The sequence below is a fragment of the Melanostigma gelatinosum genome (genome assembly GCF_949748355.1).
Source record: "Melanostigma gelatinosum genome assembly, chromosome: 8".
Classification (NCBI taxonomy): Eukaryota; Metazoa; Chordata; class Actinopteri; order Perciformes; family Zoarcidae; genus Melanostigma; species Melanostigma gelatinosum.
In genome coordinates, this window is record NC_136641.1 from 8,343,889 (window position 1) to 8,364,895 (window position 21,007).

Consider the following 21,007-nt stretch of genomic DNA (forward strand, 5'->3'; position numbering starts at 1 on the left):
CGTTCTTGTGGCTCTATTTAAATATAAACTGCACGCTGGCAAAAAGAAGGAACTAGAGCTTAGCGACACCACCCCCTCCCTTGTCTTCTCTAGCGAACAATATCCTCTTTTGGACCCAACCAGCCCCCGTTTTTCTGTTATCTCTTTGGTTTAAGCGTGGCACACACACACACACAGCGGGGATGATTGTCTGGGCAGATGGTGCTCAGTGTGTGGACTAGAAGCTGAGACAGGCGGAGAGGGACAGACTCCTCGTCCGACATGGGATGCTGCAGTGTGACCCAGAGGCATACTGGAGTGGACGAGGTGGGCCCTGATGAGATCGAGCTCCTGGAACTCTCTGGAGACAATTTAGGGTAAGACATGAATATAAGTTTATGATTTAAAGCTGAGAACTGCTCAAAAATAGAAAAGCAAAGGTGGGGCATTTACACAGTTATGTCTGTACTGGATCCTGGCACAAAACAAGGATTGAGTCAAACATATTGTGTGTATCTTCACAGCTTTAAAAGAGAATACTTTTTAGGTTTGTTTAAATGTGGTCATGTGTGTTGGTGAGTTCTGCAGGAGGAAGCAGTGACACTCTGGGAAGTGAATAAAGCATTTTAGCAGCTTGTCTTTCAACCTCTGTGGTTTTTATTTGACATGTCATGCGTCACATTTTGGAGCCGAACATGTAAAACACAAGAAGAAATAGCCTCCCGCATACCCTTGTTCAAAGCTGCACAGTATTCAGTGACACCATTTCCAGGATGCACACACTAAATGCTTGTTTTCACAGAGCAACAGGATGGGCTTTTACACAGAAATCTTCCAGGTAGTGCAGAGAAGAAAAGATTCAATTCCCTTTAACCGCGATGAAAACACCTGCAGAACAACATATTACATCCATATGATTTCCACTTATCAGCACCCAGCAGAACTAATTGGCTCCTATTTACAAAACAATAACTTGGGGACTCGGTGATGCTGCACTGACGTGATTAGCAGCTTACTATAAGACAATGGCTAAATCATGGAGGGGTTTAATACAGAGTCAGGGCGGGACAAATCCCCTCTTGTTCTAAGGCTAAGGGATTACCAGAGGATAATTACAAGAGTAACTACCAGTTCTTATGTGTGGCTGTTAAATAATTACTACTTATGGTCGCAGCCCATTCACAGACAAAGATGAACACTTGCATATGAGATACACACTGTATCACTAGTGACTGTTTATCACTCAGTACTGTCATAATTACTGATTTTGACTGTGTTGGTATCTGAATAGCATCATTCAAACTATGAATTTGAAACGGGGCCGCTAATTCAACTTTACAATGGGAAAGCGAAAAGTATTTTTCCAAAAATGTAATGCTCCTTCTCGCCACCATAATCCACACATTGAAATGTTTCTGTTTTTCATAATTTTACAGAATTCATGTTTATTTTTATGGGGCCAGGTATGCAGCATGGACCAATGTCACATACCAGCATTCATAGCTTAAGACTGCAATGCGAGCCTGTAGATGGGCCTCTATAAAGAATACTCAAAACTCAAGATGAAAATACATTCATCATTGGTGACCTCGTGACTGATATCTTTTTAAAAGCTGCTTTGACTCCAGTTTAAAGTCATCCCGCGCCATTTTGTGTGCCATAAGGTGCTCCACATATTGATCCACCAAGCAGAGAACGACATTTTACCAAAGGAGGATTTACCATCTTACAATGTTCTCCATAAACACACCCAGAGATACTGAGCCAGAAACCCTGAGAGGTACCACCATGTCACTGCTTATTCAGGCATTTATGTATAATAAGCAACATATTAGTCTGGCTGTGTCTGCTCTGACTGCTGTAATCTGATTACGTCTGTCTGCCGCTGGGCTGCAGGAGGATCAAGACCAGTCATTTAAATTGTGATATGCTCTATTGCTCTTCAATCTCTATTTATTTTTCTTTGCGGCTCACCAGGGCTGCAGTCAGTCCAAGCACAAGCACCATTAGGGAACACATACAAACAGGGGTCCACAAACATCGTTTTAAAACCTGACTCACTGCTTGGAAGAGCAAGACAGAGCCAAACAGAACATGCACTTTAACATTCACGTTGCACAGACAGGACCATAAACTGAACCCACATCCGTGCAACAATGAGGCCACGAAGCTAACCACCCCTCAGCTGTGAGTGCTGCTACGTGACTGATGACGTGTGTTTATTCAGGGTGTGGAGTCTGGGAGAGGCCAGGCTTCAGCTGTCAGTGAGGACCAGCAGAGATGAGCAGCCCCCGGCACCACCGCGCCACCCTTCAATACGACACCTGGAACAAGAGGTCGCTATGCTTGTGATGTGTGATGTGTGTGTGTGTGTGAGTGTGAGTGTGTGTGACAGAGACACAGACGGAAACTTCATCATGCACTTTTCACAGTAAGAACACAGCATGTGGCTCACTTTGGGCAAAACACTGTAACACTTTTTTAGCGCTCGAGCAGAGTGTGGCGAGATGTGCCTCACATGAACATGAACAGTTTCCACAGTGCAGTTATTTGTGTTGAGGCCAGACACGCTACTGTTTACACACCGTAGGAATTTCCATGACAAAAGTGAGAGATTCTGCATTCCCGGTTTGGTGTGATTCAAACTTTACAGGAAATAAAGGAGGGAGGAAACACTGCCACACAAACTTGAGTTTTTGCAGTTCTTTCCACTTGAATGAGAAATTGTCTAAATATGAAGCTTCCAACCCCCAGCAGAACAGAACAACACTTTTAGAAACCAAATCCCCCTTGATTGTGAAACATTTTGCACAAATAACAATGACTATAGAGGCTTGCAACAGTAAAACAAATTACAATTTGCTGTGTAATGCATGACTCATCTTTCTGTGAAACATGTGGCCACATAGAAATACTGATGGGGCAGTGACATGGGATGGCAGAAAAACACTTAGTAGCATAGAGTATGCAGGATCCTTTTTTTTCCACTGACATACACAGTTTAGTACAACTAAGGAAACATGGCCAACCAATGGAAAAGCTACAAAATATTGAAATGTACAAATCAATAACCAATACACATGGGCTGATACAGTTTTGTGTCTGTAGGTGGTGCTGTGGGGCAGGAGCAGAGACGAGTTACGCCACAGGATTTACTCCCACAAGCCAATCAGGGAGTGGGAGGGCCAACCTGCACACATGTATGGGGAGATCATCCACTCCTCCCTGGTGTCTCTCTACAACAGCTACACACAGGTAACACTGCACATGGGTGTCAGCTGTTATGAGGCGTGACTCCACCCAAACATCACCCTACAAGGGTTTATTTTGAAATCCTCTTTAAGAAAATGTTTTCTTTGTGAATTGTAACACTGCTCAAGTTGTTGGATTCCAGTAAACTTCTGCCTGGCAAGCAACATCTTTAATTGGAAAAATAGTGAAACAGGTCAGTTTTATTACATTGCCTGTGTGAACTCTGGAAACTCTGACACTATCAGCCTACACCTCCTGCACTTTAAAAAAAGAAAACATGTTCAGCTTGTTTGGTGTTACATTGTTGTCACAGGAAACCAGTGAACACTTCCTGGTGTTATTCTCCTTCCACCTCTTGATCCTTTCCCTGGACCACCCTCGACAAGACTTCATTTATCAGGTATTCTTTGTGCATTTTACTTAACAATGAAATGGCAGATAGTGGCTAAGGTTCAAACACACTTTAAAGGGTAACTTCTGTTTTTTTCAACTTGGACCCGATTTTCCCATTTTTGGTTTCTAAAGTGACTAATGGGTACAACAACATCGATTAGACTGAGCTATACTTGTCCTACTTCTACAAACTCCAACAACACAAAAGCATTGGAAAATAGGGTCCAGGTTGAAAAATACCAAAATCGGACAACAGCATCGGAGCTCAGTATCTGCTGGATGTGTAAACGGGCAACCACACATGAGCCATACCAGCTTTTTAGGGGACAATAATAATAACAATGCATCATGATCTCTTTGGAGGAAACTGAAGCACATTACTTTGCCCTGACACTTTGTGTTATCTTATCTCACAGGGCATCCTTCCCCTTTCTGGACTTTCTTTGGAAGCTGTCTCTATTGACCCTAAAACGTCACATTCACCACACATGTTTGAGATCAGCGGTGAGTCGGCGGAAATCGTCCAAATTCAGCTGAGACATGGAAACACAATGTAAAGTCCTGAGCATGATTTATGTTGTTCCTTCTTTCATCCAGGTCCAATGGTGGACTCCAAGGTCTTCATATGCGCCAGTTCTGCAGAGCTACAGAAATGGATGCAACACATAGAAGATAGGAGATACAAGTCAACGGCACAACCCATGAGTCCCTCCCAATGCGCTCTCTCCTATCTTGTAATGACCAACTGCTGTACATCTGCTTACAACTCTATATGAAAAAGTTAAATTGTAATGAATAAAATGAATCACATATCATGTCTTCCCTAGTTACCCTGTGATGAGCACTGGAAAAGAGAAGAACTGAAAAAGTACTTACTACAAGCTCCCATTTGGCAGTGGGAGGGCTCGCCGATACAGCACATGGGTCAGCCGGGATACACATCTATCGTCCATATCATCAACATGCAGAGACAGGTAATAAAGACTCTGTCACACTGGATTAGGAATCTGCAAATGAGCATGGATACAAAATAATTGGAGAGCAAGAATTACTCATTTGTCAGCATGAAAACAAGTTCACTTCTGAAACTAAACTGAAAATATTTAAACAATTTGTTATCCAAGGACTCTTTGTCCTTCCATACTTACCACCTGATGACAGATGAACCACCGCTTACAAGAATACTTCTTGTTGTTGTCAGCGTATCTGAAAATCAAGACCACATTTCCTTTTATAAAACACTTCTAAGTAGGTCAGGTTTCATGTTAGATTTGACCTACTGGCACACAATGTGGCATGTACTGTAGAGGCTGCTTTCAGTTATGGTCTCTCATTTATTTAACAGAAGATGTATTTACGTTGAAGGATAATTCACATTTACTACAACTTGGGTCTTATTTTGGTTATTTGGCCATCTTTTCTATTCATTATAATTATCACAATAAAGTCAATTAAGGGCTAATTTGTTTTTCGTGCACCCCCTGACTTTATAGCAACATAGCCACATAAGGCAAGTTAGGCAAGGCAAGTTTATTTGTATAGCACATTTCAACAACAAGGTAATTCAAAGTGCTTCACATAAAACCATTAAAAGCATCAAAACATAAGGCAAAAGAAAAGGAGATTTAAAAACAATTAAAGAAACAGTGTAAGAAATAAAATTCAGTCGTAAAAAGTAAAGGAGATTTAAAACATACATTGAAACAATAATTGATGTCTCCCTGAGACATTACGCTGCACGCAATCAACCATACACTGCCGCAATTCTGCAATTACTCGCACACAAACCACGTCTGGAAAAGATCTCTGCCGATCTGTGTTTTATAGTGTACGCCTTGCACGAACTCGGTCCCGGAGGAAATGGCGACATATTGTACACTTTCTAAATTTGAATCGATGTCTCCCTGAGACATTGCGCTGCACGCAATCAACCATACACTGCCGCAATTCTGCAATTACTCGCACACAAACCACGTCTGGAAAAGATCTCTGCCGATCTGCGTTTTATAGTGTACCAATTGGAGTGCACTATAATATTATTACTCATTTCAAATATGGACCAAGTTACAAATATAAGACACAAGTTGTGATAAACTGCAGCTGTGCTTTAAAAAATGCTACTTGTGGCACATGTCAATATGGTAGTTATAAGTGTCATTATTTGAAGTGTCACAGTCATTTGTCAGTGGTACTCTCTGTTTTGAACAGCTAATACAACAGTAGCAGTGACATGGCTTCGTTCTTTCAGGGACTCCAAGAAAGACTGATGGTTCTCTTCCCTCAAGACGTCCTGCTGCTGTCAGTCGACAACAAGCGTCTGAATATAAGATATGAGGTACTGTTAAATGACTCCATAATAATACCTCCTCAACCACTGTGGCATACCTGCGTGTCCCTGTGATCTTTACACAGGACTTGTTCTTTTGACACATGCCATACAGCATGGGTGGCACATTTTGTAACTCACACTTGCCTTCAGTTATTTCAGTCAGTAGTTTTTCTCTTGTACAATCGTTGTATGTTCGTAAAGTGAAAACTCTGGACAGTTTAAAGCGTTTCTATTTCTTATATGTCATCTCTAACAGGGCCGGTTGCCCCGACACAGCATCAGAGCAGTTGAGAGGTCTGCCCTGCCCGGACGGCTGGAGTTTGAGCTGATGGGTACTATGCTGTGCAAACATCCGACATTAATACTTTCTTGGCTAAATGTAGCATTTGATTATAGCAAGAAATACAGTAATTTGATAATCATTGTTGTGTTGTAGGTGAGCTGATGGAGCCCCTGCAGGTCTCTTGTGCCTGTCTGGAGGATTATCGGAACTGGATGTTTCAATTACAACAGGTTAGACTGTGTTGTTTGACACTTGAATGTAAAAAGGTAAAGAATAGTGTTTGGGCGTTAAAATAATGAGCTAAGAGAGGACGAAGAGCTACGTAGATCAGAGGGGAACTGCAGAGTTGGGGAATTCTTCATGGCGTTGTCATTACTTTGTCATTGTATGTTTCAAACTGCCATTTGCCGTTGGACTAGTTAGAGGCTGGTGAACGTAGTGAAGCATTTAGCAGCTAAAGAGCCATATACTTCCCTCAGTAGCCCAAAACAAAGTCAAAAGACAGTGAATGTTTGATCTTTTTATTTTAGCGTAGCATTTACTACATATCTTTCCATATCTGCTGACTACTTTCAAATGCATGCGTCAGTGTTACAGTTCTGCATGTAACATTCCTAGTTCACTGCTGGTTTGGTTTTGCCTCAAATGTGAATTTAACTTTGCACCAACACGATGTTTGTCTTTGACCTGCAGCCGGACAGAAACGTGACTGTGAGCCCCACTGCACCGCCAATCATGCCGAAGCTGCAGAGGAGCAGGAAGGAGTCCCAGGAACCGATGATAACAGCCGACCAATGCCACATCAATGGTTGCAGCTGACTCATCTGAATGTGGAGAAGCTTGGCTTTTATTATGAATCTGTAGATAGTATGTACATATGACTGTTATGTATCATTTTTTACACAAAATGAAGATGCAGCAATTTGGCTCTGAAATGTTCTTGCCCAATATTGATATATGTGATATTGTTACACTGAGGGACTAAAAAGACACTTTTAGTTCTCTTTCATGTGGGGACGAACAGAAAACAAGATCATGACCCAGTTTAAGGCCAGACCACAGCTAACACGATGTTAGTCTGTAGAGCTATAGGTTACTGAAGGAAATAGTACTGAAGCAACATACGCAGCTCTGATGTCTTTACCATAAAATACATAATGTTTGACTTTTTCACAATAAACCTTTTTAAAACTCGTAAGAGTTGTTTATTCAACACAACAAAAGATGTAAGTATCTGTATTTATTACAATGGTTAAACATTTACAGTAGTGTGCAGAGATCCAGTGTATTACAGTGTTGGTATTAGAAATGAATCAAACCTTATAGCTATGGAAGGTAATAATATCTGTTCAGTCTTTGTTCACATAAATTACAGTCATAATAGTAAATGAATCATTTTCTTACTCTTTATACATGAAGCCATCTGCACTTAAGTACATTTACATCAGAATCTCCTTAGAGAACAACCAGCTAGAGGAGTATAAATACACAATTAAATTACAACTCACAACGCAGACGTAGAAAATAAAAGGGGGTTATAAACATTGTATGTGCCACTGGAAGAGTTTACAATTGAATGTTGATTATAGTGGTTCATGAATAACAGCTCTCAGCTCAGTTACACTGCGCGTTTGGTCATTTGGGGATTTTTGCAACTAATGAGGGGAACGATGTGGACGATGTAGGCCTAAATGTAATTCAGTCTTAAGTATATCACAGTATTACTTGATGCTGTATGATAAGTGTAATATAACAATTTCTAGTGTTTGTTCCACTGGGGTTAAAGTTGATAAAAGTCAGTTGAAGTGGGGTAAAACCTCTACCCTTTTACCACACGGAGGGTCAATGTAAATGTCTCCTGAGGTGAATTTGGTCCATTTTCTTGTTTTTAAAAGACAATTATTTTGTATTTTTCTTACTGTCAACAAATGCAGTGAAAAGAACAAAACCAACAATCCCCACCATGTCTGTGGCACTCAGCACCAAGCCCAACGTGTTCCCACTGAAGTGCATTTGTTGGGGACTATTTTCAGCTGTGCATTAATACGTATTTGCTGCTCTAGTCAGTATTTTGCATCAGTGGGATGGTTTATGTAATGTTGGATCAGTATGTGTTCACGGTAAGGAAGGAATGTCATTGAGAACAGTTACTGGCTCATTGATGTGTGTTTAATTGTTTTTGGACACCAATGGAGCTCTATGGCAAGGAGGAATACGATAAATCAATCTTTAGCTACACAGACAATACTCGTCAGTCGGATAAATTGTTTGTTTTGTTGATAATAACAAAAAAATAAAAAATATAAATAAAAAATATAGTCAGCCTAACCCTTATTTGTGTAGTGTGGCCTTGTTAATGAGATAATCTCTCCTTCATTTATGTTACAGCAGATTCGTGAAATCATCTTTGAAAAAAATTAAACCACCATTCTTCAGTATCCGTGTCTGGACCTCCTCTTTAATAAAGAGGCAAGGATGCTTTGACAATCCACATGGATGGAGAGGAACTGTTGCACACTGATGCACTGTAGTGTATCAGATATTGGACTAAAACACAAAATCAAGTTTTCATTTATCTTCGTAACTTTTCGCAACCTTTTACCTGTCTTCTGAAATGAAAGCGGCACTCAGTGTGAACAAAGACAGAAGATAAAAGGCCCCCGATGTGTCCTAATGCAGCTCAATAGAAGGATCTGCCATAAGCAACTTTCTGATGTCGTAACATTACGTGAATGACTCTCCTGCACCTCACAGAGCTCAGCTGACAGCATACGACAGTCCAAAGATGGAATCTGGCCACAGGAGACATGACAGATGAAACACGTATAGAGACAGACTGTCATGAGCCGAGAAATGTACATAATTACCTTTGGATATGATTACATTACTGCCTGTGCTGGTAAATGTGCAGGTGTTCCTCAGACTTAAAAAAAATGGAAATGAATGCATTCACAGAAAGCATGCATAAAGTGATTGTTCGTGAACATGACTCGTGTTGTATACAAGCTGATTAAGCTAAAAATGTCTAATTTCAAGACTGAATTTGCAGCTAGCATGCGAAAGAAAAATGCTCACACACAGTTAAAAATGTTGGCTTGTTTTAGAACGTACTACAAGTAGGTACCACATCCATCTAAAATCAAAACTAAAATGATCCAGAAGCTTAAAAATGCAAGTTAACGACTGAAACACACCTTTGACACACGACAAGTTGCAGTAAAAGTGATTAGTCTTCCCCCTCCAGTTTCTGCGTGACACATTTGATGCGGATATTTTCTCGGAGGTTGCGGAGGCGGGCGCTGCGACTTGTGATCTCTTCCACGTAGGTTTTGGGGAACCAGCCCCGTTCCCCGTCAGACAGTCTGATGCCTTCCACCCAGCCTGGTGAAAGAGAACATCCCTTTGACATCAGAGAAACCACTGCACATACACATCTACCACTAGATTCAAACTCAGGTGGCCAGTGGGACAGATTTACTCAATTTAGGTTGCAGGTTGAGGTCGGAATACAGTTTATCTAAAAGAGGACTTTATCCAAACTCTTACCATCACTTGTAATGGTCTTAGCATGAAGAATGTCGGCCTTCTCCAGTGTTAACTCGTCATGCTCTTGGGCCTGATAGCTTTTGATGCACTGAACCTGGGAAATATCTAAGAGGAAAAGACAGGAAAAAGATGAATGAGAGGATTAAAAGGTTTCCACTGATTCATAGTGCACCTTAAGCTCCCCACTGACCATCATTCTCACTGGCTTGCTCGATGTCTTCGAGCGGATCAGATGGAAACATGGCTGTAATCCACCTCTGCTTCCCGCTCCTTGGCAAACACAAGAAAGAGCAGTTACATCACCGTCTGCTGAAGCTACCTGTTTATACTTAGGTGCATTTAATTATTGTTGTTACTCACTCGGTGTGTGACTTGAGCAGGATTTGATGTTTGAGCTGTTGGACTCCACACAGCTGCAAGTGGAAGATGAAGCCTGAGATGCCCTGCAGCTTCTGACTGAGGTCCTTCACTTTCAGCTCTCCCATCTTGGCGTGTACAAACACCATGAACTTCCACGTGCTGCAAATAAAGATGGCGGTTTATTATCAAGATCACCAGAAGACCATGAGTGTCAATTTTCTTCCCCACATTAATAACCAGCTGCATGGTGTATCTTTAAAGCCATTATGAGTTGAAGTTTTAAGCGGTCGTGGCTTATTTTAAATGACTGCACTCTGTTGTGCTTGTAAAAGAGTGAGATAATCCTGGTGAAAACGGGTGCAGTCTATGTGCTGTTTTCAGACCATTATTATTATTATATTATTATTATTATATATATATATATATATATATATATAGGTTCAGACAGGAAGACTATACTCTTGCATGCCTAAGCCCATAGCTTATTTACCATACATCTGCCATCACTCCTCATGCAGGCACACTCATTATTTCCTTGCTGTCATTGTTCCGGGCTGTCAATCATATCAGCTGTCTAGATCAGCTGGTCTCTCTAGCCAATAGCACAACGGCACAATTACATCGTTGGCCTATCATCTTGCTGCTGTCTTTCTTCAAATATGATTGTGTCTCTACCTTCAGTTCGGTCAAGCTGCTGTTACGCAACCCTCCACCTCCCCATCACCGCCCCAATCTTCACAGATTCATCAACTTCATCAACTCATCATTCTATCAACCTCATCAGCCACCATCACCACCAGTGTCTGGACTCCACGGGGCATTTATACTGTTGCCGCTCAGGGCAATCACAGCTCGATCACAAATCTCCTCGGTGAGTTCAAGCGCCAAAGAATTATTTCTGTGTAACTCATTAACGCAGCATCTGTCATAATAAATGTGAACTACTAATCATGCACTTGTCTCTCCTGATTGAAATCATTTGACTTATGTTTAAAAAAAAGTCCTTGTTTCTTATCATGAGTCAGCAATCAGTGCAGTATTTTAGTCATTGGTCTCTTTGTACCGACTGCATTTCACTCACTCCTTCCTGCGGGACAGCAGTAGACAGTCATTGAACAGATGAAGGTACACAGGCTTGGTGGGCAACTTGAGCTTTGATCCAGAAATACTCATCGTCTGAGTGTCCACTTCCAGGAGTTCACCGTGCTTCACCAGCCAGCGGGACTGAGAGATCAGAGGAAAGATCTACAGAGAAAGGAAATAAGTTTCTGAATAAGAAACACTGTTAACAACGCAGATACAAAAAAATGGCCAATTTACAATGACTTCGGTCACCTTTCCCTCAAAATTGATTTTCTTATTGAGGTGAATAAGTTCCTCCATCCTCTTCATTGACTGCACACTGGAGTTACATTCTTTGATGATCTAAGACGACACACACCAACATGGTTATTACTGTTGTGCCTCACCAGTGTTGATACTGGTACTCACCCAACTGGCTATTAGAGATGATAATCACCACCTTTTTTAGCTCATTGAAAGCCTTCGTGGCAGTGTCCTCATCTCGGGAGCCTGGCGTCGTCCTCTTTAAGATGTTCTGAAAAGTAAATATGTTTTTTTGAAGACGCGCCAACAAAAGTGAATAATACTTTAAAACCTGCTGCGGCAAATTGCTTAGCCGGTCCACATATTACCCCATTTACAGCACGTAATTGGGTTTCAAGTGCGAACATGAACTCTGCAGTGAACGTTTGATCGTGTACCTCCACCAGCATTTTGAGCCGTGTGATCCTCTGAAACGGGAGGATTAGGAAAGAGGTCAGAGGAAGTCTTTGGCAGATGGGGTCCTCCTCCATACGAGCCAGGATGCCGGGGAAACGAGGGTTCTCGTGCCTGAGAGGACAAGACGAGAACATTCAGAGAAACGATTGAGTGACTTTTAGTGAAAGTTGGGGTAAATTCCAGCGTGCTTTTTAACTCTGAGAAGAAAAAAACGTCAGCCTCCTCGAGATGAAACATCTGCAAGTTCAGTCATGCGGGACTAAAATAACACCTGAACACACTTAGAGGAAATGATGGAACTCCAGCATGAAACAATTGGATTTTGGCACAGAGAGATAGTGCCTGTTTAGGTCTCAAACAGCTGATACGTTACACATTTGATGGAAGCAGTTACTCACAGCAAACGCTGGTATGTCTGCTCCTGGTATGCCTGGTTGGTTACATAAGGCAAATAAACCCTTCGCAGGGCCGGGCAGTGTTCCAGGACGATGTCGCACACGTCGAAACGCAGAATGTCTTCCTCCAGCCTGTGCTCCAGGTCCTGAAGAAACCTAAAAGGCACCGAGTGAGCAGAAAATACACTCAAGAGGAGGAGACAATACGACTGAGATGTTAAAATTAAGAATTGAAGGGCGACCGAGGCACATCAGCAGCATATTACTTCACCTCTCACTGACACCTTTGACTTCAGGCAGCTTGGAGAAGAGCCACTGCTTATTCTGAGCTCCAAGACACTCTGCGAGCTCCTGCGACAACATGAAGTGGTCCACTGCGATGGTCAAACTACGAATGTAGGAGGCCTCAGACGTCACCAGCTCAAACTTTGCCTGAGTTTAGGGAGAGACAGAAAGTCATGCCGGGTCATTCTACAGTACATGAACAGGCAAAACGGCTGTGGCGGTCTGCGATGTCTCTATTCACCTCCTGTAATTTACGTTCCTCGTTGCTGAAGTTGTCGAGCTGGCCGCTGGTTCGAACGTCGGGGATGTCCTGCCACAGTGCAAAAGCAGAGCCTCGCGATGAGCGAAAGGAGCTCGATGGAGAAAGGTTAGAAGGAGACGGGATCCCGTCTGACCCCTCATCCCTGAGCCCCTCCTCCTCCGTGCCTGGCTCCTTCCCTTGCTGCCTCTGGATCTCTCTGTTGATGGCGACGTCACTGTATTCCTGGTACAGAATAGCTGCAGGAGAGTAAAAAGGGGATGTAACAGGAAAATTCAACCAAAGTCTTGGTTTAATTACTTGCAAATAGTCCAGGGAGACTTACAACTCGGCAAAAAGCGTGATAATCGATTTGAACTAGCAACAGTTGGAAGTGTGCAGAAGTCCTCCTCTATGGATTTCTTTCGCATTCTGTGAAAACAAAAAGTGAACTGACATCAATGCCCTTTAATCTGTGCAATTTATTAACAGTTTAAAACTGTATTTACCCGAGTTTTGTGCTCCACCGATGCAAAGGCATGCCATTGTCACTGCTGGGCGGAGTCGGTGCAGGTCCTACAGGACTGTGGGGGCCGCTGTCACTCGAGCCTCCGGAGCTGCGGTGCCTGCAGTTGGACTTATCTGAAGAGGATAAGAAGCACACGGTGCAGGTGTGAGGAAATAGACCTCATACAATGAAGGTTCATGAAACGATACTGTCAGTTTGAACCTCTCTGGATGTTTAGGGACAGCTTCATAAGAGGACAAACTGCAGCAACACTTGACATAATTCGTTGTTTAAGGGCACTTTAATTATTACAATAAATAAAAAAAGTAAATAATCCATCACAATTACCCAGAGCCTAAAGTAATGTCTTCTATTGGCATGTTTTGTTTGATCAACAGTGCAAAACCTAAATGTATCACATTTCCTGTCAGTCAAAGAATTGATTAATTGACTCATTGTTTTAGCATTTAAGTAAAGTATTATTTATTTGAGAATTTAAGAAGAATTCCACGGAATGCTGACATGGTGAAGCAGTGTTTAATATTTGGAAAGTGCAACTGTTGTGGAGTGAAAATGAGGAATGTGTTGTGAAACTCTGAGCAAACAAGTTAAAGGATATTTTTCATTCAACTGTGCAGATGTTGGAGATTTGAGATTGAGTGATGTGCAGGAACAATGACGCTGATAGCCCTCACACTTTAAGCCTTGAATTTGTCACTAATCTGCCTCGTCTTTTGTCTTTGTTCAAGGAGAAGGCCAGTGAACCTGTTTCTTTTTATACTGCTCTTGGTTGGTGTATGGACGACCCTTCAATGACATGTTACCCTGATGATGATTCTGTTCTCTACTCACAGTCAGCGTTGGGGCTGAGGCTGTTGGAACCTCTGTCTCTGGAGGCGACCCGCGCAGACAGCGACTTGCCCAGCTTCAAGGTGAAGGAGCTCTTCCTCTGAGAGATCTGCAGCCTGGATATCAGTTCTGAAGCCGAGAAGCGCCGCCGTTCTTGATCCCCCTGGCGGCTGCGGGACAAAAAGCTCCCCCCTGTGGCACTCGACATCTCCACACTCTCGCTGTCTTCCCCCAGCGCTGGCATTGAGTCCTCTATTATCTGCAGTGGTTCCTCAGGTAGATTGAAAATGTCATCGTGACTGAGGTTTGGGAGATCTGTCAGGCCGTCTGTGGATGAAGGCCTTGAAGTGGCCTCCAGGGAGGATAATCCACTGAGGTCCTCCTCCAGGAAAGATGCAAAAGGTCCTGGGAAGATGTAGTCTGCGTCCAGGATTGGGCTGCTGAGAGATTCATCGCTCTGGCTGTCGGGTGAATAAACCTGCATCTTTCGCCCTGGAAACAAGAAAATAACTTAATACCAGACTAAGAGAAAGCACGTAAAGAGCTTTTAAAGATGATTTGTTACGTAGCCTTTGTCCACAGCGGAAAACAGCTGCACACTCACGGATAGACTTCTCTTTCAGTGAACCTTGGGACGTCCTCCTCTGCAGCTGGCAGGAGTCTAGCCTCTGAAACCCAGGACCTTCAGGTGAGGATGGGGAGCAAGGTAACGGAGATTCCCAGCAGTCTCCGTTTGTGTATAGTGAGGACAGAGGGAACGGCAGAGGGAGGCTGAGCGCAGCGTGGAAAGGACGACATACTGTTGTGACGGCGCGAGGTTTTTCTGTCTGCTCCTTCAAAGAAGTCCTGATGCTATTATGGCATTCAAGCTCACAGTCACCCGCAGGTGTATACGAGTTCAAATTCAACACTGTGTTCTGCATGTCATTCAGTTCATTCAGTGTGTGTGTGAAACCGTTCAGGGGCAGGGAGTGTGTTGTGCATTGTGTTTCTGGAATAACGGTTGGCCTCGGGGAGCTAAGGCCGTTTAGTTTAGGAGTCACCGGTGGTTGTAGCGCGATAAAAGCCAATGTTTCCTGCTGGCACACAGCGAGATGCTTGTGGTGGCACGGGTGGAGAAGAGGCCTGTCCTCCTGGGCCTCGCTCAGAGCCTGGGACTCCCCTGAGCCAGGGATCCACATGCTGGGACTCTCTCCTCGGCAGTGAAAAGCGTGAAGGTGGGGTTGGAAATCAGGAAAAGGTAACAATCCATAGCCAGGAAGCATGGCTGAGCGAACACATGAGAGCTGCAAAAGAAGAGAGGGAAAAGAACAATTTAATAGGTTTTACTAAAAACAGTAGTAGTCTTTACTCAGGCCAAAATTCATGATGCATGATCTTTTTATCATTTCGGTAGACTTTATTAAGGCGTCATTTAAATGCAAAAGTAGGGAATCAAACCTTTTTTTTTTTTAAGTATCAATGTATTACTTCATTATAACTGATAATAAGGGACTGTATAACACTTACTAGTGTAGGGAGGGGGGTCGAATCTTGGGTTTACGCTTTTAAAAAGGGCAATACCCTCCACCTATATCTCAAAAATAATGCTAATAATGTGTTACAACAGAATTAAACCTTAATACTTCATGTTAATAGCATAATAGTTTCATTATTTTCATCTTTAAAAATAAAAACAACTTTCTTTTTTTTCACAAATAAAAAATAAATTCCTACAGCACCTAATCAAGAGAACATTATAATGATTGTAGTGGCACACTCTAAGCTTCGTAAAGAGATTACAATGAGTTACAGCCAAATGTATAAAAATGGATTCAACTTGCCAATGCAGCATGTATTTATACATGCATATAAATGGGATGCACTTTTCTGAACTCATCAAAAAATTCATCACACAGATATTAGTCAGAATTAAGAACAAAAGTAATGTGTACATTTCATAAACTATTCAGACAGTGGATGTTTAATTGATGGAGAAATTACTTTCTAATTGGCTTATGAACATTTTGGGGATTTAGCCTCATTTAAGATCTGTTAACGCACGCACTCTGAGCAGACTCTGCTGGAAATGGCAAGATGGACCCTGAAACTATTGACGCGTGCAGGATGTTTCCCAGTCACACACACGCACCTGGGTGGACAGACTCACGCACACAGAATGAAGTCTAGTATAGTGTGTCTCCTGAGCCGTGTCTTCCTGCTCTAATTAAAGACCTCCCTACTCACAGCATACAGCCCCTGTACTTAACATCCACACACACACACACACACACACACCTACGCACACACACACACACACACGCACACACGCACACACGCACACACACCAGCTCCAGACAGAATACCACAACAGACAGATAGACAGAGGAAGAGAGCACATCCTCAGCACTCTCACCTCTCACCTGAGATCTATACTCATCCATCACTCTGGTTGTTGGTTGGCCTTCCTGTCAGCCCACATTAGCTGGCAGGCACCTTTCGTGATTGAATATTCACAGTGAGCATCTGTTAAATCCCAGCAGCGGGTCATAAAGTTCGCTCTCCTGACAGGCTGTTGAAACACACTTGTGGAGCTCTGTCTCTTCTTACCCTCCTGCTTCCTGAACAGGTAATCCTCAACTCCTGATTCAAAGAGCCGATTAATACAACACATACAACACACACGGCCTCATACGAACTGTGTGCACAGAAGGATACAGAGACAGAGTTTTTTTATATTGTTGTATTCAGTCAGATCATTCAGATCAGTCACATCAGATTCATTTTGTTCTTGCATGTTCAAATAAACTGTAAAAGGTGGAAAGTGATAAGCAAAAAAAGCAAGGATACACTGTTCTGCTGTTCTTTGACTATATTGTACATTTATATTTCAACTTGCTAAAACATTTCGTATTTGTTCACCCAGATCATGTGACTTGTGGCCTTCAGCCCAAAGCCAGAGTAACTACTTTCAGAGATGATTTCCTGTCTGAACGCCAATTGTTAACTGTGTACTTCTTTCTTTTGTCTATTTTTTCAGAGGTCATATGTCTTAAGCCGGTGGCTTTACTTTGGAGAACAATGTAGGTAATGTAAGCCGTCAAGTACAAAACTGAGGTAACGCCATTTGCCTTGCTTAGAGGCCACTCATTTTATTATAACTACTTTAAGAGCAACAGAAGTCAAATGGCTGGCGGTATCACGGTTTTGGACTCTGCGGCTCACGTTCCGCATTTTAACAAGCACTACGGTGGCCGTCAGGTGACGTAAAAAACGTGAAGGGCTCTATATATATAGAGGCAGTGTTTGGTGTGTCTGTTCTGGGCTACTGTAGAAACATGGCGGTGCGACTAACTCTCTATGTAGATATAAGGGAGCACAAGCTAAAAATGCGAACAAAAACAATTCTTGTTTGCAGGCGACACTAATGCAAACAAAGTTATGAAGATTATATTACATGTCTGCTAGTCGACTGCCCTAAATCCAGCACACTGTGCCTTTAAGAGGATAAAAGCATGAATTAACGCTTTTCCTGGATGTGCAACTTTGCTTAAAATGGTGTTTGTTTGCCTGGAGAAACACAGACAATAGATAATAGACAATAGTTTACCTTCCTTTTTATTGAGCACACATGTGTTGTGCTGTATTCTGTGAATATGAGGTTGTTGAAAAGCCACACCTGCTTTTGAGGCAACGGCAGGCAGCCCAGTCAATCCTATCTCCCTCTGTTTCTCTCCTACACTCACACACACACACACACACACACACACACACACACACACACACACACACACACACACACACACACACACACACACACACACACACACACACACACACACACACACACACACACACACAGTAGTGCAGGTACAAATGGTTACCTGTTCCCTGCTGCAGACAAAGGCAGTCTTTATTTGTGAACCTGGGCCAGGCTGCCCTGAGCACAGGACACCTGAGAGAGTGTGGGAACTCCTAATACTGATCCACTCATATAGTGCAGCCACTATGCTGCATAATGACACAATCTTATCGGGTTATTGGATGTGATAACTGGCTGGTTATACTGTAATCCGGCTGTAGATGTACAGCATTAATTAAACATCAATCTCTATCTGCAGTCATATCAGATTAAATATGAATTATTGTTCGTATCCTGATGAACGAAGGTTCACATGATCCTCCATCAACAGCCAACTGGTAATAAATCAACAAACTCTTTGAAGAAAATGAGTTATCTGCTTATTTTGATCAAGAAACCTCAATGATCCCAAATCATCCTGACAATAAAGCCTCGCCATCACACTTATCAAAACATGAAAGCATCCGATTACACAAACTGCACATTCCTCACGCCGATACAATTATATCACGCGATGAAAATCTCAATTCCAAAGACGTGTAATTTCCCTTGTCATAGCAGGGTGTTATTTGACTGTTATGGACGTTGCTGCCAGTGTTTCCCCCTGTAATTTCACTAGGCTGCTCTAAGACGCCATGTCTGCATACAGCAGTTAATGAATGGCACTCTGGCATGCCTTTAATGCCAACAGCCATACGAGGCGCATTTCTAATTGTGACATTTTTCATCTTGAAGGTCTGAGAATAATCCTTTAATGGAGTGCGGCACATACATTTCGAGCACAAATCCATTGCTGAATCAGCTTCACGGCAGAGCCAAATGTCTAATCGCATCTTTAAAGTTAGTTTGACATTTGCCAAGGGGGGAGATAAGAATGTTGAAACAAATGGATACATTGTTAGAGCTGTTTCTGCAACGGCACCGTCGCTACACCCTTTGCGTTTCTTCCCCTATAGCAGGATGATGACGATACATGACTCTACAAATTCTCATCGATCTAAAACAGCAATCTACTGTTTTGTTCAGTGTGGTCCGCTTTCGCCCGGTACAGCCTGCTTTAATGAATAGAATAATAAACAATACATCTCTAATTGTCAACAAATTCCATGAAGAAGATTGAAACCAACAAATCAATTGATCCGACTATAAACATACTGTAGTCTATTTTAAGTTATTTCGACACCCACCCTGGTGCTGTTAAGACCAAATGTGTATTAATCCACAGCTGACACTAGCCCCCCCCCCAAAGATGACATATTTACCCCTGTTTTAGCTACATTTGCTAAACACCACAGTGCCCAGCTCTTTCGTGACATAATTTAGTATTTTTTTTAAATAAAATTAAATATTTGCTCCACCTTTTTAAAGATGTATGTCATCAGTAGGAAACCCTCGTGGCTCAGTGCCACAAAAAGCGTAGTGAAGTCAGAGAGTGTTGAGAGACAGAGAAAGGCATAACTAACATACTGAATGTCACCGGCCTTATTGTTTAATCGTGCCAAACGGTAAATACAAGTTTCACTGCAGCCTCAATGCAGGAGATAAAACAGTTTGCTTGGTAACAGAGTCAGTCGTAGCCAACCTGTGATGTCTCCTCCCTCAAGACGTCACAACTTGGCACTAACTGTACATGAACTGAGATTGAGATCTCACGAGGGTGCTTTTCGTTACTTTGGTCCTGCTTTCTGGAACACAGATTCTCAGTGGATGTTTACCAGGCTAAAACTAAGCTTGTGAGATTATGTGAGGGTTTGCCAGGACAGAGACGCCGTGAAGAGTCCCTTCTCTCTTGTGCGACATGTCATCAACAAAAAGAAAGAAAGAGGCCAAACCTGTATGAGTTTCAAGACATTTTCAACCTCCCTATACTTACTTTTCAGCTGCTCCCGGATGCGACAGCGATCAGATTTCAATCCTAAAAACTCTCACTCTGAAGTCAACAACAAATGCCAAAGCAGTTATTCCAGTAGTGTGTGTGGTGATGTTTGGAAGAAGTAACTTGGTTCCAGAGCGAGACCATCAGAACTTTGTTTGCTTTGTCTTCAATCTTGATGTTAAGTGTACTGCTCCTTGCAACATGTGCAGCAGAGGAGATATGTCACCTCCTGCGTATCAGTTAGAGCAAAACGAAACAGAATGACCCAACATCTGGAGTCGGCTAACATGAATGTTCTATCAGGCTAAAAATGTATGAAGTGAAACAAACCTCACGAGACATTTTATTTCAATAAAAGGACACTTTGAGCTGTGGTCCCACATGGAAGTCACTAAAGATCATATCAGAGGATCATTTGTAATGTCTGCAGACAGTGCAACTTATGTTTTATCTAACACTGATCAGATTGTGGAAACTTCCCCCGCCCACAGTTTCTCTCCACGAGCGTAGGTCTGGTGTGTTTGGTCAGACAGACTGGAGTGTCCTGACAGTGTGGTGTGACGAGCTCAAGTGTGTGTGTGAGATCGCAGTTTAACTCTGTCACATCAGACCACTAATTGCCAAGCAGTAGACTAAAGAGCCCAGCATTGTCTGCCGAGACAAGACGTGACATCATTCAACGTCACTTATGGGAAAACCACCCTCACTGTATTTTGTATATTCTGTCAATACTGGGATCGTGATGAAATTTGCCAACAAGATGAGCATTTTCAACTTGAATTACTGAGATTATTCAAAAAGTTTCAACTGTGCAATGTCAACTTATTAGTGTCTCGTTATTGTGTGTCGGTTCTCTACGTGTTGACGTAAAAACAATTCGGGGCAACTGGGAACTTGTTGTGCGATGAGTTTTTATGCTTGTTTGAGGCAGTTTTTGTCATTGAATGATGTGGTTTTGCATATTCTCAAATGTTAAAATGTATCTCTCATGTGTCTCCCATTAAGATTAGATGATTGTTAGTTGCCAGGAGATTTGCCTCGAACCAGCTGATGGCGATGCACGGAATTTGAATTTCTTTTCTTTGCCGTTT

At 42.4% G+C, this 21,007-nt stretch overlaps 2 protein-coding genes across 2 annotated transcripts; one reads left to right on the forward strand and one right to left on the reverse strand.

The window, feature by feature from the left end:
• Nucleotides 1–187: 187 nt before the first annotated feature.
• Nucleotides 188–7,378, forward strand: LOC306780555 (putative pleckstrin homology domain-containing family N member 1). Its single transcript, XM_079272965.1, has 11 exons — nucleotides 188–356; nucleotides 2,207–2,315; nucleotides 3,088–3,234; nucleotides 3,545–3,631; nucleotides 4,041–4,128; nucleotides 4,222–4,358; nucleotides 4,452–4,598; nucleotides 5,873–5,959; nucleotides 6,210–6,285; nucleotides 6,390–6,466; nucleotides 6,930–7,378. Exons 1-11 carry the CDS (start codon nucleotides 262–264, stop codon nucleotides 7,053–7,055), a joined length of 1,176 nt encoding a protein of 391 aa, XP_079129091.1. The 5' UTR covers nucleotides 188–261; the 3' UTR covers nucleotides 7,056–7,378.
• A 102-nt stretch (nucleotides 7,379–7,480) lies between these two features.
• arhgef19 (Rho guanine nucleotide exchange factor (GEF) 19) lies at nucleotides 7,481–15,464 on the reverse strand (the record flags this gene model as incomplete). The annotated part of the gene is made up of 15 exons (XM_079274314.1): nucleotides 7,481–9,617; nucleotides 9,783–9,887; nucleotides 9,973–10,052; nucleotides 10,143–10,301; nucleotides 11,224–11,387; nucleotides 11,478–11,567; nucleotides 11,665–11,739; nucleotides 11,906–12,035; nucleotides 12,323–12,475; nucleotides 12,591–12,751; nucleotides 12,846–13,102; nucleotides 13,189–13,274; nucleotides 13,352–13,484; nucleotides 14,203–14,691; nucleotides 14,804–15,464. The coding sequence occupies 15 exons, from the start codon at nucleotides 15,462–15,464 to the stop codon at nucleotides 9,463–9,465; spliced, it is 2,898 nt and encodes a 965-aa protein (XP_079130440.1). The 3' UTR covers nucleotides 7,481–9,462.
• Between the last annotated feature and the right edge of the window lie 5,543 nt (nucleotides 15,465–21,007).

What these genes read in the sequence shown, in the direction of transcription:
- LOC306780555 (XM_079272965.1), top strand. Translation starts at nt 262, where the DNA reads ATGGGATGCTGCAGTGTGACCCAGAGGCATACTGGAGTGGACGAGGTG. An exon ending in TCTACAACAGCTACACACAG is followed by an intron (nt 3,235 to 3,544) that starts GTAACACTGCAC and finishes TTGTTGTCACAG; the next exon opens with GAAACCAGTGAACACTTCCT. An exon ending in ACACATGTTTGAGATCAGCG is followed by an intron (nt 4,129 to 4,221) that starts GTGAGTCGGCGG and finishes TCTTTCATCCAG; the next exon opens with GTCCAATGGTGGACTCCAAG.